At 37.1% G+C, this 13,259-nt stretch overlaps 2 protein-coding genes across 3 annotated transcripts in view; one reads left to right on the top strand and one right to left on the bottom strand.

Moving 5' to 3' along the window:
* Positions 1-4,917: 4,917 nt before the first annotated feature.
* NUDCD2 (NudC domain containing 2) lies at positions 4,918-10,843 on the bottom strand. The gene is made up of 4 exons (XM_003981338.6): positions 10,357-10,843; positions 8,118-8,166; positions 7,761-7,912; positions 4,918-5,419 (listed from the first exon to the last, which is right to left on the bottom strand). The coding sequence occupies exons 1-4, from the start codon at positions 10,543-10,545 to the stop codon at positions 5,336-5,338; spliced, it is 474 nt and encodes a 157-aa protein (XP_003981387.1). The 5' UTR covers positions 10,546-10,843; the 3' UTR covers positions 4,918-5,335.
* Positions 10,844-11,058: 215 nt separating this feature from the next.
* Positions 11,059-13,259, top strand: part of HMMR (hyaluronan mediated motility receptor) — a 39,351-nt gene continuing 37,150 nt past the window's right edge. Inside the window, exon 1 of one of the 2 annotated variants that reach the window (XM_045035911.1) lies at positions 11,059-11,256. In XM_045035911.1, coding sequence (XP_044891846.1) covers positions 11,211-11,256 — 46 coding nt within the window. In that variant the 5' untranslated portion in view covers positions 11,059-11,210. The remainder of the gene's footprint in view (positions 11,257-13,259) is intronic. The other variant, XM_045035904.1, reaches the window with a different exon arrangement.

Here is a 13,259-nt window from a genome sequence, read left to right as displayed (position 1 = left end):
AAATTAAAAATTGAAAACAAAAAATGAATTCAAGTGTCTGGCTGGCTCAGTTGGTAGAGCATGTGACTCTTGATCTTGGTTGGGGTCATGAGTTTGAGCCCCACGCTGGGTGCAAAGATTACCTAAAACAATTTAAAAAAAAAAAACTGAATTTGTTGTTTAAAATCTTACTGGAAAATCCCATGAAACACTGAAAGAAGGCAAAACAAATTCTACAAATCTCTTCTAGGAAGTAGAAGAATCACTTCCCAACTCATTTTATAAGGCTAGCATTACCCTGGTAGCAAACCAAGATAAATATAATACAAAAACCAAAACTACTGACCAGTACCCCAGATGAACAGACACAAAAATCTTCAAGAAACAAATCCAGATACATAAACTGCAGTAAAATACCATGACCAAGTCTGGGATGTGGGAAAATACAAGCAGGTTCAAAATTTGAAAATTAAATCAAAATTTGAAAATCAAACAGGACAGGGATGGCAACTTCCACCACTTCTATTCTTATAGCAAGTGCAATAGGGCAAGAACAAATAGACTTATGGAGTAGTACTGATTAAATAAAACCTCCTGTTTGTGGTTTATGAAGAAAATCCCAGGAATTCATAACAAAAAAACCCTAGAAATAAGTTTAGAAAGGTTAGGAAGGTCACAGGATGCAAGGTCAACAAACAAAATCAACATTTCTATACACTACTTATATGCAATTAGAAACTGAAATTTCAAAAAATGTATCATTTAAAACAGCTCCACAAAATGAACACTTAGGAATAAATCTAACAAAAGATGTAAATGCTTTACAAGCTAAAAATCACAAAACGCTCATGATTGAAATCAAAGAGATCCTAAATGGAGAGATGCCCCACATTCATGGATTGAAGACTTATGCTATTCCAATGAAAACCCTAGCAGGACTTTTTTGTAGATATACACTAGCTGATTCTAAACTTTATACAGAAAGGCAAAGGAAGTTAAAACAGCCAAAACAATTTTAAAAAAGAATTAAATTTAAGGAATCTTCTACCCAATTTTAAGACTTATCACAAAATTACAATTATTAAGGTAGTGTGGTATTTGTGAAGGGACAGACACAAAGATCAATAGAATACAATAGGAAGACCAAAAACAGACCCATATAAATAGCAACTAATTTTTGACAAAAGTGCAAAAACAATTTAATGAAGAATGAAATGCCTTCTCAATAAATTATTCTGAAATAATTAGACATCCACATGCAAAAATATGAACTAGATTTCACAGCTTATACAAAAAAAAAATAAGTGACAGATCTAAATGTAAAACATACAATAAAACTTTTAGAAGAAAACACTGGAAAAGAATCTTCATAACCTAGGAGTGCACAAAGAGTTATTAGACACAATGCCAAAAGCATGATCTATTAGAATACATCAAAATTAAAAACATTCACACTTTTTAGACACCATCAAGAAAGTGAAAAAACTACACAAAAGAACAAAATACATACAAATAATATAAGAGACTGCATACAGAATATATAAAGAACTCTTAAGATAATCCAATTAAAAATGGGCAAAGGATCTGAATAAACATTTCTCCAAGGAAGATATATAAATGGCCAATAAGCACAAGAAAAGATGCTCAACATTATTAGTCATTAGGGAAACACAAAAAACCAGTGTGATACCAGTTCATACCCACTAGGATGACTAAAATAAAAAACAAAAATTGCATAAAAAGTGTTGGCAAAGATGTGGAGATATTTGGTAGGAATGTAAATGGTGTAGAAACTTTGGAAAACAATCCAGAAATTCCTCAAATGATCAGACATAATTTCTATAGAACTTCTAGGTAAGAAATGAAAATATACACGCACATAAAAACTTGAACTTGAATGTTTTGGCTATTATTACTAATAATAGCCTAAAGGTAAAAACCTCCCAAATGTCCATCAACTGACAAATGGATAAATGTGTGGCAGTTATACAACGGCTTATTCGGCTGAATAATATATATTATTCAGCCATATAGAAAGATTGAAATACTGACGTACTAGAACACGGATAAACAACTAAAACATTATGTCAAGTGAAGAAGCCAGTAACAAAAGACCACATATTATGATTCCATGTATATGAAATGCCCAAAAAAGAGAAATTTATGAGAAAGAAAGCAGATTATTCAGTGGTTGCTTGGCTGGGGGTTCCATCAAGGGAGAGAGTTGATAGCTAAAAGGAATGAGTTTTGAGGTGATGAAAATGAAAACTGACTATAGTAATGGCTGAATAGATGACTATACTAAAGACCATTGAATTATATACTTTTAATGGGTGAAATGTATACTATGTGGATTATTTTTCAATAAAGCTGGGTTTTTTTTTTGTTTTTTTTTTTTAGTATTATGTATGATTCCATTGCTGTAACATTCTTGAAAAGACAAAACTAGAGACAGTCTTAATCAGTGGTTGCCAGGGTCTGAGGCTAGGAGTGGGGTATGACTACAAAGAAGAGCATTGTTTTTGTGATGATTAAACTAACCTCTTGGGGTGCATGGCTGGCTCAGTCAGTAAAGCATGGGTCTACTTGATCTCAGCGTCATGAATTTGAGCCCAGTGTGGGGCATAGAGTTCAATCTCCTGATTTATGAGGTGCTTACACATACCTCTACATGTTAAAATTCACAAAACTTATGAACAGAATCAATATGTTAAAAATTCACAAAACTATGGGGGCACCTGGCTCACTCAGTCGGTTAAGCATCTAACTCTTGATTTCAGCGCAGGTCATCATCTCACAGTTTGTAAATTCGAACACTGTATTGGGTTCTGTGCTAACAGTATGGACCTGCTCAGGCTTCTGTCTCCCTCTCTCTCTGCCCCTCCCCTGCTGGTTCTTGCTCACACTCAAAATACATAAACGTTTTTTTTTAAATTTATAAAACTATGAACAGGAGAGTTAAATTTACTGTTTATTCAAAGTATTTTTTTTTCTAAATGTCAAGAAGAGAAGCCAATTAGAAGAAAAAAGCCTCTTCCCCAACAATTAATTCCTAAAGTAACTGGGTAAAGTGAACAAGGTAGACATTTTGACAAAGGGTATGGCTGGGTTGCACTGGCCCATAATAGGGTGTTCGGGTGCAAGCAGGTGAGGATATCCTTGCTTGGAGCAGGGTGTCGGGAGCCTGAGCAGAGTAAAGAAAGAATTCATGAGAAGATGAGAAGATGACCTAGTATAGGGAGCCAAATACATTAAGAATATAGGAATCAGGCTTCTCACTGTTATTGTTTTATAGGAAGGGAGAAAAGAAAAATGAACCCCACGGGATCAGAAATGAAAGCGTTAAGTGTGAACTCATGGTTTTAAATATACATATAGAAATAAATACAGATATATATAAGCAACATACACACACACCAACAGCAATTGCTCACTAGCACACATATCTTGGCTTCTAAATACCATCCTCCATTTAAAAAAAACAGGGCACGTTAAAAAAAAAAAAAAAGGCTTTTTCTTGAGCTAGGGCAGAGAAACCATAAGTCTGTTATATCTTATGGAAGGGAGTAAGAAATTACTCAAATAATGATGGGACATGTCAAAAGGACAGAAGTCACCTAGAATGGTCTTCCCCTGGCCAAATCAAGAAAAACTGTGAGCATCACAGTAATGGTAACAATAGATTTTAACCCACTGAACAAAGTAGCAAATCATGAGTCCATATAGATATAAGTTGGAAGCTTGATGGAAAACAAGGTAGTACCCTGAAACTACTTTCCCACAAAATTATAAACCAAAAAAGGATAGCTTTACTGTGGATAAGACTGGCAGACACTACTTATTCAGTGATCTAAAGTAAAGACCATCAGAAAAAGGACAAATTAAAGTTACTAACTCATGACAGGATGCAATAAGAACGTGGCATCACTTCTGTAACATTCCTGCCAAAGATGCATAACCTGAATCTAATCAAGAAGAAGTATCAGACAAAACTCAGAATGAGGGATATTGTACAAAACTAGCCTGTAATCTTCAAAAGTGCCAAGGCTGCAAAAGTCAAGAAAAAATGAAGACTTGGTACAGATTGAAGTAGACCAAAGACACCTGACATCTAATCTAAAGGCAAGGCATGATTCCAACTGGATCCTTTTGCTATATAGGACATTACTGGGACAGTTAAACTTGAATGCAATGAAGATGTGAGGATTAGATGGTCAGAAGATATCAATGCTAATTTCCTGATTTTAATAGTTGTATTGTTGTGATGTAAGAGCATGTTCTTTGAAGGAAATACACACTAAGGTACTCAGAGGTGATGCAGCATCATATCATAAACTTACAAACAGATCAGGAAGAAAACAATTTGCGTACTTTACACGTAACTATTCTAAATGTTGGGAACGTTTAAAATATTTCTTAGGGGCAGGTGGCTGGCTCAGTCGATGGAGCATGAGACTCTTGATCTCGGAGTTGTGGGTTTAAGCCCCACACTGGGTATAGAGCTTACTTAAAAATAAAACCTTTAAAAATTTTGGACAGAAATATTTTTAAATTTCAAAGGACATAAAAAGAATGAATCACAGTTTTAAGACAATCCATACTTATGTGTCTGGATCACTGAAGAGCAAAATTATGTCACTTGCTTATAAACATTAACCATAATTTGCTTTCTGTCACTGACAAAGGACTCACCCAATAACCACATTCACTTTACTGCTTCTGTCTTGTATTAATCCATTCCTATTGTTAGGTTTCTAACTATTTTTCAAATTTCTTGACAGTCATCTCCCAAGGAATAATATGCTACTTCAGAAATTTTCATTAACTCTTGAAATTACATTACTCAGAATATATTTGTGGACTTTTCCTTTCTTAAAACTTTTTTCAGTAATATAATTCCTTGTATGAACTGGTATACTTAGACAAAGGGGTCCACAATTCCTATTTAGAAAAGTTTATTGATCATTATTCCTGCATTACACTTATTGAAATTAAAATTTAATTGTCCCTGAAGGCACCCGGTCATTTCACATGATCTATACCCTAATGTTTTTTGTATTAAAAATACAGGTTAAATATGAAATTAGTAAAATGCAGCATATAAAACTTCATGCTGAGCAAAAAAACAAGTCCAAAAAAAAAGTTACTTTCTATTAGTAGAATAGCTTCCACAGTATTTAAGATGTTTCCTATGTAATTCATATTTGAATACAATTTTTAGAACCATAGTTAAATATATTTTGCAATTTGTTAACTGCAGGTATCCACATTTTCCTTCCATCACATAATCTGTTCCTTTGATTAAGTTGGCAACATCTGCTGAGATCCACAGAATGCAGCAAAAAAAAAGTAGTGGTTATTTCTCAAGATTTGAGAAATCTGGTCCACCTTTAGAGTAGTTTCCTGAGATTTCTGCTCCACTGAAGTCAAAACCAGGATTCTAAAAGACATGAAAAAAATTATGATAAAATAAAACTTTTAAGGAAAAGTATAAGTAACCCAAAAGGGAAATGGTAAAGACATGAACTAGCCACTGACAAAACAGGAAATCTAAATGACCAATAAACATGTGAAAAGATACCAAATTTCACTGTAATCACCAAAATAGAACTTAAAATTAGAAGGTATATTTGAATTTTCAGATCTACAAATGTTTAGAAGATCAATACGTATATTAAAAGGTTGGCAAGTGTATGGATAAACACAATTCTTAGTATAAAGTGTGAAAATAGATTTTAGTAACTAGCATCATTTGAGAGTTTGCTACATGCCAGGCAGGGTTCTAAGAGCAATGCATTTATTAACATATTTAATCCTCATAATAATCCTATGAAGTAAGTACTAACTCATGCTTTAGTCTCTTTGGAGGGCATTTCACTTATTCAACAAACATTTACTGAGTTCCAACTGTTTGGAAGACACCATTAGAAGCACGTGGAATTCAAGAGAGAATAAAACAAAGATCCCTGCACTGGTGGAGCTGCCATTGTTATAGGAGAACACAAACAATAAAACTGTAAGTTAGCTAGTAGAGGGGTTGGCCAACTTTTCTGTAAAGAGCCAAGTAGTAAATATTTTAGGCTATGAAGGCCGCATAGTCTCTGCCATAACTACTGAAGTCTGGTATCGCTATATGAAAGAAAATACCAAAAGAACAAGCATAGCTGTATTGCAGTATAACTTCACTTCAAAAACTGGGAGTTGGCCAGATTTCACCCATGGACCATAGCTTGCCAGCCCGTGATCCAGAGCGTTAGCAGTTGGTGCAAGTGCCAGGAAGGAAGGAAGGAAGGAAGGAAGGAAGGAAGGAAGGAAGGAAGGAAGGGCGAGCAAAGTAAGGGAAATGAGATTATAGTATTTAAATAGGATGATCAAAGATCAAAATAAGCTTTACGGGGCAATGACTTGAAAACAATGAAGAAGTCAGCCAAGCTTTGGGAGAACACTGTAGTCAAAAGGACAGAAAAGGAATGGCCTGGAATATTCAAAAATACAAAAAGGCTAAGGTAATACAATATGACTAAGGTAAAATGACTGAAGCAGACAGCTGCAGGAGAAGAAGTCAGGGAGATCATGGAAGACCATATCAGATAGGGCCTGGAAAAAAAACTTTGTCTTTTACTAGAGTGAAAGAGTTCTGAGAAGAGAAGCGATGTGTTCTGACTTGCATTTTTAAAAGGACTGCTATGCTGTTTTGAGAACACTGCAGCTTGGCAAGGGTAGACGAAAACCATTAGAAGGCTATTAGAGTAACCTAGGCAAGACATTACAGGTGGTCCAGATCAGAGTGGTTGGAAAGTTGGTGGTGACAAGTGGACAAATTCTGAATATACTTGGAAGGTAGTGCCAGTAAGGTTTCCTAACAAATTGGATACAGTGTGTGAGAGAGAGCTAGGAATGAAGGATGATTTCCCATTTCTGAACAAGCAGTTTCTATCAACCAAGATGAGAAGGCTAGAGGTATAACAAGTGTGGGAGGAAGTTAGGAAGTTCATGTTGAGTATGTTGAGTCTGATAGGTCAGATCGACAAGTGGAGATGCTGAATATGCAACTAGAAACGTGAGTCCAATACTTGGGAGAAAAGTCTAGACTGGAGATACAAATTAGGAAATCACCATTATATACATAGAAATTATCCATCAAAATTTGAAGAGTGCTTTGATCCAGTAATTCTTCTCCTAGATAAATTAATGGAACACTGGAATAGTTTCAAAAAGATGAAAGAACAAACTGTGAAACAGATACAAATCGAAAAATCCAAATCTTATCAAAAGGGAAGAGCTAAATAAATAACGATGATACAGTCAAACGAGAAAACATTCTGAAGCACTTAGAAGGAGAAAAAAAACAAACAATACATATAGTGTGATCCTGCATTTATGTTACAAACAAAGCAGCAAGCCAATATATCAATGAGATAAAAATGAAACAGAAGCAAGGAATGGAGAGATGTTAATGAAAGGAACCTATAACTTTTTTACACTATGTAAGTCTATACTAATTAAATTTTTATGAGTTCACTTGTGCATTACTGGTGTACATTAAATAAATTTAAACTTATAAACTATGGCAGTACAAACAAAACCCTCCCCAGAAATTTTGAAAAACTAAAATCCACAAAAAAAGACCAGTAATTTTTCTAACCATTTAATTTTAAAAACTCCTTTAAAGAACTTTTGTGATTTTTCTGTAACCAAATTTGAGTTTTAATTTCAAAAAATAATTTTTCTATGATCTTAAAATGCTTAACAATACATATTCATACACTCATCTGACTTACTTCTTTCTGGAATCTTTCTAATGTAAGTTTTCTCTGCATTTGGTCTTGCACCCAAGGATCAGCTGCATATTCAGATTCTAGAAGAGAAGTCCAACAATTTGCTGCATCTCTCTTTGTCTTTGTAAGAACAATACGGACCATTTTTCTGTCCTCTAAACAAAAAACACAAAGAAATTAGAGTTCATCATAAAATTGTATATTTTCAAAAACCATTAGGTAACTATTTACAATACATTTCTATCACTCTATCTTCCAGAGCTGCAAAGACAAAGAACCTGATACTACAGAAGAAACATACTAAGTTTGAAGACAAGATTAATTTTTAAAAAGATTCCAACAATTATAGATCACCCTTACCCAAAGTCCATGTTCCCTCATCAGCTATTGTAGAATCAAAGAGTTTGCCCTGAAAAATAAACATATTTATTTTAGTACAAAAAATAAATAAATAAAAATGTTTATTTTAGTACATGAAATATCTATGTACTGAAAACATTAATGTCATTAATTTTTATAAGACTTTCATGATTTAAGAGTTTGCCAATTTCCTTTTTGTTTACAATTTTTTTTTAATGTTTATCTATTTTTGAGAGAGAGAGAGAGAGAGAGAGACAGACAGACAGACAGAGTGCAAGTGGGAGAGGGTCACAGAGCGAGACACAGAATCCAAACCATGCTCCAGGCTCCAAGCTATTGGCACAGAGCCCAACGAGGGCTCAAACTCACGAACTGTGAGATCATGACCTGAGCCAAAATTAGACGCTTAACTGACCACCCAAGTGCCCCAACTTTGCTAATTTCCTATCTAATCCAGATGTTAGTTGTCTAGCTTGGTTATGGTAGGGAGATAAAATTTTATACCATTTCAACATATTGATAGGTGTTCAACCCTATCTTTCCTCGTAGCAAGTGAAATGCAACCTAGTTTACACTGCTTGGAATATTTACTGACAACACAGGGCTCTCAAAAGAAAGATCAGAACTCCTTAATTTTCAGGAGATGAATAAATATCACTGATCACTTAGCAGCCAAATGTGAAATTAATATCTGAAATGCTTTGACTTTACCAATTAAAATGAACTACAAGAGCTTCCCTGCTGAAATTAAGAAATGATGTCTTTTAAAATAAACTTCAAAAATCTGGTTCAAATTGTTGGGCAATGTAGCACTAAAAAATTTTTAAAGCACATACTGTAGTTCTGATTTCAGATAAGCTGTGATGAAACTGTTGTTTAAGAAAGAAATCAACAGAACATAAGTTTAAAAGAGAATGCATCTGCTCATATCCATTTTGATTTGTTGCTACTTGCCAAATTTAAGTTTTAGGAAATAAAATTAAAATGCCACATTAAAGCAAACACATTTTTTCGTATTTCAACACCAGTGAGAAAAAAATCTTACTAGTCTAAACATGTATCTAAAATCCTGAAGTTGAAGTTACTGCTAAATTGTAAATAAAGTTACTGTTAAAGTCACTGCTAAAGTTCTGAAATTACTAAGGGAAATTTGAACGGTAATCTTAAACCACTGTTCAGGAAACCACAAACTGCACAACCAATCAGAAAGGTCATTAAAATCCAAGCGGACATAAATCAATGTCTTCCACATGACTCTCTCCTTTTCTCTGAGACACTTAAAGCACTTCCATATTAAAAATAACAGTAACAGCTAGCATGTGAACTCATTACATACCAGGCACTTGCCCAAACTCTTAATTCCCATGGATAGCACCTAATGCTCAAAACAATCCTATCAGAAAGGTACTATAATTATCACACTTTGTGGATGAAGGCATAGGGACACAGAATAATCTCTTGCCCAAGGTTACAAAATTAGAGAAATGGCAGAGCCAGGTATCCTGCATCAAGGAATCTCCCTTCGCTTCACTATCGTCAAACATCGTCAGTATGTAATCTGGGAAAGAAGTCCAACTTCGACGTAATTGAATTTAACTATAAAGCTTATCCAGGAAAATGCAGTTCTCAGATCTAAGGGGCATGATGAGAATAAAAGAAGTATTATTCTCTCCAAACAACCCTAGACTATCTGCTTAACCACTCCACAAACATGCAGATTTTTGTCTCATTTTGATGAAAAAATAAATCACCTGATATCGTCTCTGAATCCTCATCCCTATATCCTTATCCCTTACTTTCTTCTTTACTTTTCCGTGACTTCCTAAACATTTATTAGCTTAGTTTTATTATGCCTCCCTACAAGAACATAATCTGTGTGCAAGAAACGTATGTCTTATTCACCTCTGACCTCTTAGCACCTAAATCAGTGCCTGGACGAAAATATATGTACAATAAACATTTGTTCCTTTAAAGATCCAGGTGAAGACCCGCAGAGGAACAAAAGAAGCAGTTTTATTTGGTTGAGAAAGCCAGAAAATTGGGCTCCTCAAATCTCCACTCAACTCAGGACCAGCCTTGAGTGGGGGCTCCGACAAGAACAAAATTAGGCCAATGCTATAGCTCTTTCGGGCAAGGAGCCATTCGGCCTTCCAGGTCTTTCCACGGAAACCCTGAACCTTAGGACTCGGGGACTTAGAGGCCAGGAAGAAACTGGGCACAAGCCCCGACTTGCCGCTACCTTAAGGATCTCGCGACCACCCACGGCCAGCGCCACATGCCGGCTCTGCAGGCCGCACTGGATATCCTGGGCGCGAGTGCCTGGCGGCACCTGAACTTCAATGAACACCTCCTCCAAGGTCTGGTACCACTGACCCCACGGCGTCCCGCAAGGAACCACCCCACTGCGTTCCTCAAACGGGGCAGACATACTCCAGTAGCCTCCCAGCTGCAGCCACAAGAAGCGAGGTGAGCGCACGCGCGGAGCGTCCACGCTTAGGCCACGCCCTGGACAGGCCGCTCAGGTCACTGCACATGCGCAGGGACGTAAGCGACGTCTCAGCGTATTCCTTTTTCCTTTTCAATGGTCATTTAGGACCCTTTCAGTAGCCGGTTTGAAAGAACTGAAACCCGGGGGGGTTTACACCCAAGGAACGGCGAGAGGAGGTTGGAACCAGTGAAACTAGAACTCCCTGCACTGCCACCTATATGACGCCAAAGGCGGACTTCCGACCTTTTCAGCTATGAAATGCGCTTGCGCAAATGCTGCTCTTCTGTAAGTTACAATTGAGTAACGCCAAGAATGATTGGACACTGCTTGGGGTGGGGAAGGGAGGAGGCAGTAATAGTCTCCTATTGGCTAGTAACCGGAACTCACGGAACCGCTAATTACATGCTGCGAGGCCAGGTGCGCATGCTCTTTAGCTGTTCCCGTCCTGGATTGGTGTGCCCAGGGTTTTGGTTTTCGAACCTGCTGACGTGAAGGTGGGCGGGGAATAAGCGGGGAGATTTGAATTTGGAGCGAGTAGGCTGTAAGGCAGCGGGAAGTTGCCGAGGACCGCTAATGACCTTCGGTTTGTGGAGCTGGTCGTCAACATGTCCTTTCCTAAGGCGCCCCTGAAACGATTCAATGACCCTTCTGGTGCGTACAGGGAAAGGAGCTGGGGGATGGGATATGGTGTCACGCACCTTGCCCCTCTCGGTTCCCTTCATCAGAGGCAAATAGGCGATTTTAGGGCTAGGATGGGTCTCCTTCAACTGACTAGTTTTTCTGGGATTTATACGAAGCATTTACTACATGCCTAGCACTATTCAGAGTGAGAAGGATACAGCAGCGAATGAAGCAAAGTCCCTGCCCAAGTAGCTTGCATTCAAATGGACAGTACAGCCAATAAACAATTAGTCTGTGGAGAAACTAAAGCAGAGGGAAGGGGATGGGGATAAGGAAGCTATTTGGTAGGTATTTGGTGGTCAAGCCCAGAAGGCCTCACTTATTTAAAAAAAAAAAAAAAAATTGACCACTGCTTTTTCGTATGAACTTGTGGGTTTCTTGTAGATATTCCACTCAGGAATACAAGAATGCTGATTGGGAACGGCAGTTTTTGGGTAAAATTATGGTAGCTGCGCTTACTGAGAACATTAATGAAGTAGTAACAGGTCACATCAACAGTACCATGCTAAGTATTTACAGTTAATTCTTCTTTAATTGTCCAACATTCCTGAGAGGTCATCCTGTTATTCAATATTTTAGTGACAAAAATACTGAGACTGAGATTTGCTCAGCGTTACACAACCAAACTAGCAGAACTAGGACATGAAACCCGGCCTCCATGAATCCATCCTGTGCTCTTAACCACTGTAGGGCATAAGCACAATAGCCGTAAGACTCAGATGTGGTTGGTGAGGCACTCATTCAGTAGACACAAACTGTATGCAGGGACTGTGCTCAGGTCTTCCCTCTTCGGTCTGGTTTACTCTTTCCAACAGCCAGGTGAGAAAGGTACTGACATTGTCCTCATTGTACACTTGAGGAAATGGAGGAGTTTTGTAACTGTACTGAGCAGCAAGTGAGGGGGAGGGCTGAACATCAAAGCCCCTGATTTATCCGTTACCCATTATAATACATATTTTTAATGTTTTTTTAGTTTATTTTTGAGAGAAACACACAGACAAGGGAGGGCAGAGACAGAGACAGGATCTGAAGCAGGCTCTGTGCTGTCAGCTCAGAGTCTGATGCGGGGCTTGAACTCCGGAGCTGTAAGATCATGATCTGAGCCACCCAGCTCTCCAATAATACACACTTTTTAATGATCATTTGTTACATCTTTAACTTGCGAGCCAACATGCAAGTGGAAATAAGAATCACTTTGTTCACAAACAAAAGCCAAGTGACAAATGGATCAGCACAAGCATATTTTCTAAATTAAGAGATTCAGGGCATGTATATTTCCTGGATATTCAAAGAACCTTCTCTAAATTCTCTCAGCAGTGTGTCTTTTAAGGAGAATTTTATTTTCTTTATAATAGATTAAATTGCCTTTACCAGTGTTACAATATTTCAGATTCACAGTTTCAGGAGTAATAATAGTTATCATTTATTTGATGCTTTGTGCATATGTGAGCACTGTAGTGATTTCTCTTATTACTCCAGTAACCCCAACAACTATGAGGTAGATACCCTTATTCCTGTTTCACAACTGAGGAATTCAGCCTTGAATAAAAATAACTTAACAGGGGTCTTAAAGGTAGATTAGAAAATCAGAGAGTATAATGTTCCCATCTTTCCCCTATGACTGAAAGTACTTGGCACATAGTAATGTCTATTGATTGGCATACAAGGCTGGATTTGAAGCCTGATTGGAGGAATTACAAAACTCTATTCCCATTCTGACATCCCCAGTGACTTTCTATGTTTTCTTCACCATACTCCAAGCTCAACCCTGAGCCAAATACTGGGGATACAGGCATGATCAAGAGAGTTTCTAACTTCAACCAATTTTATCTAACTTGCAAGATGAGTAAGTACATTATCTGATTTGGGAGATGGATAAGTGTATTAAAAGCCATTACAAAAGTGTCAAGTTCTTTGATAAGAACACTATTCACAGGCTGCTATGGAGGGAGGTTTCCAACCTGATTTGGGGA

The sequence above is a fragment of the Felis catus genome, chromosome A1, assembly GCF_018350175.1.
Source record: "Felis catus isolate Fca126 chromosome A1, F.catus_Fca126_mat1.0, whole genome shotgun sequence".
Classification (NCBI taxonomy): domain Eukaryota; kingdom Metazoa; phylum Chordata; class Mammalia; order Carnivora; family Felidae; genus Felis; species Felis catus.
This window is presented reverse-complemented; position numbering and strand designations above follow the sequence as displayed.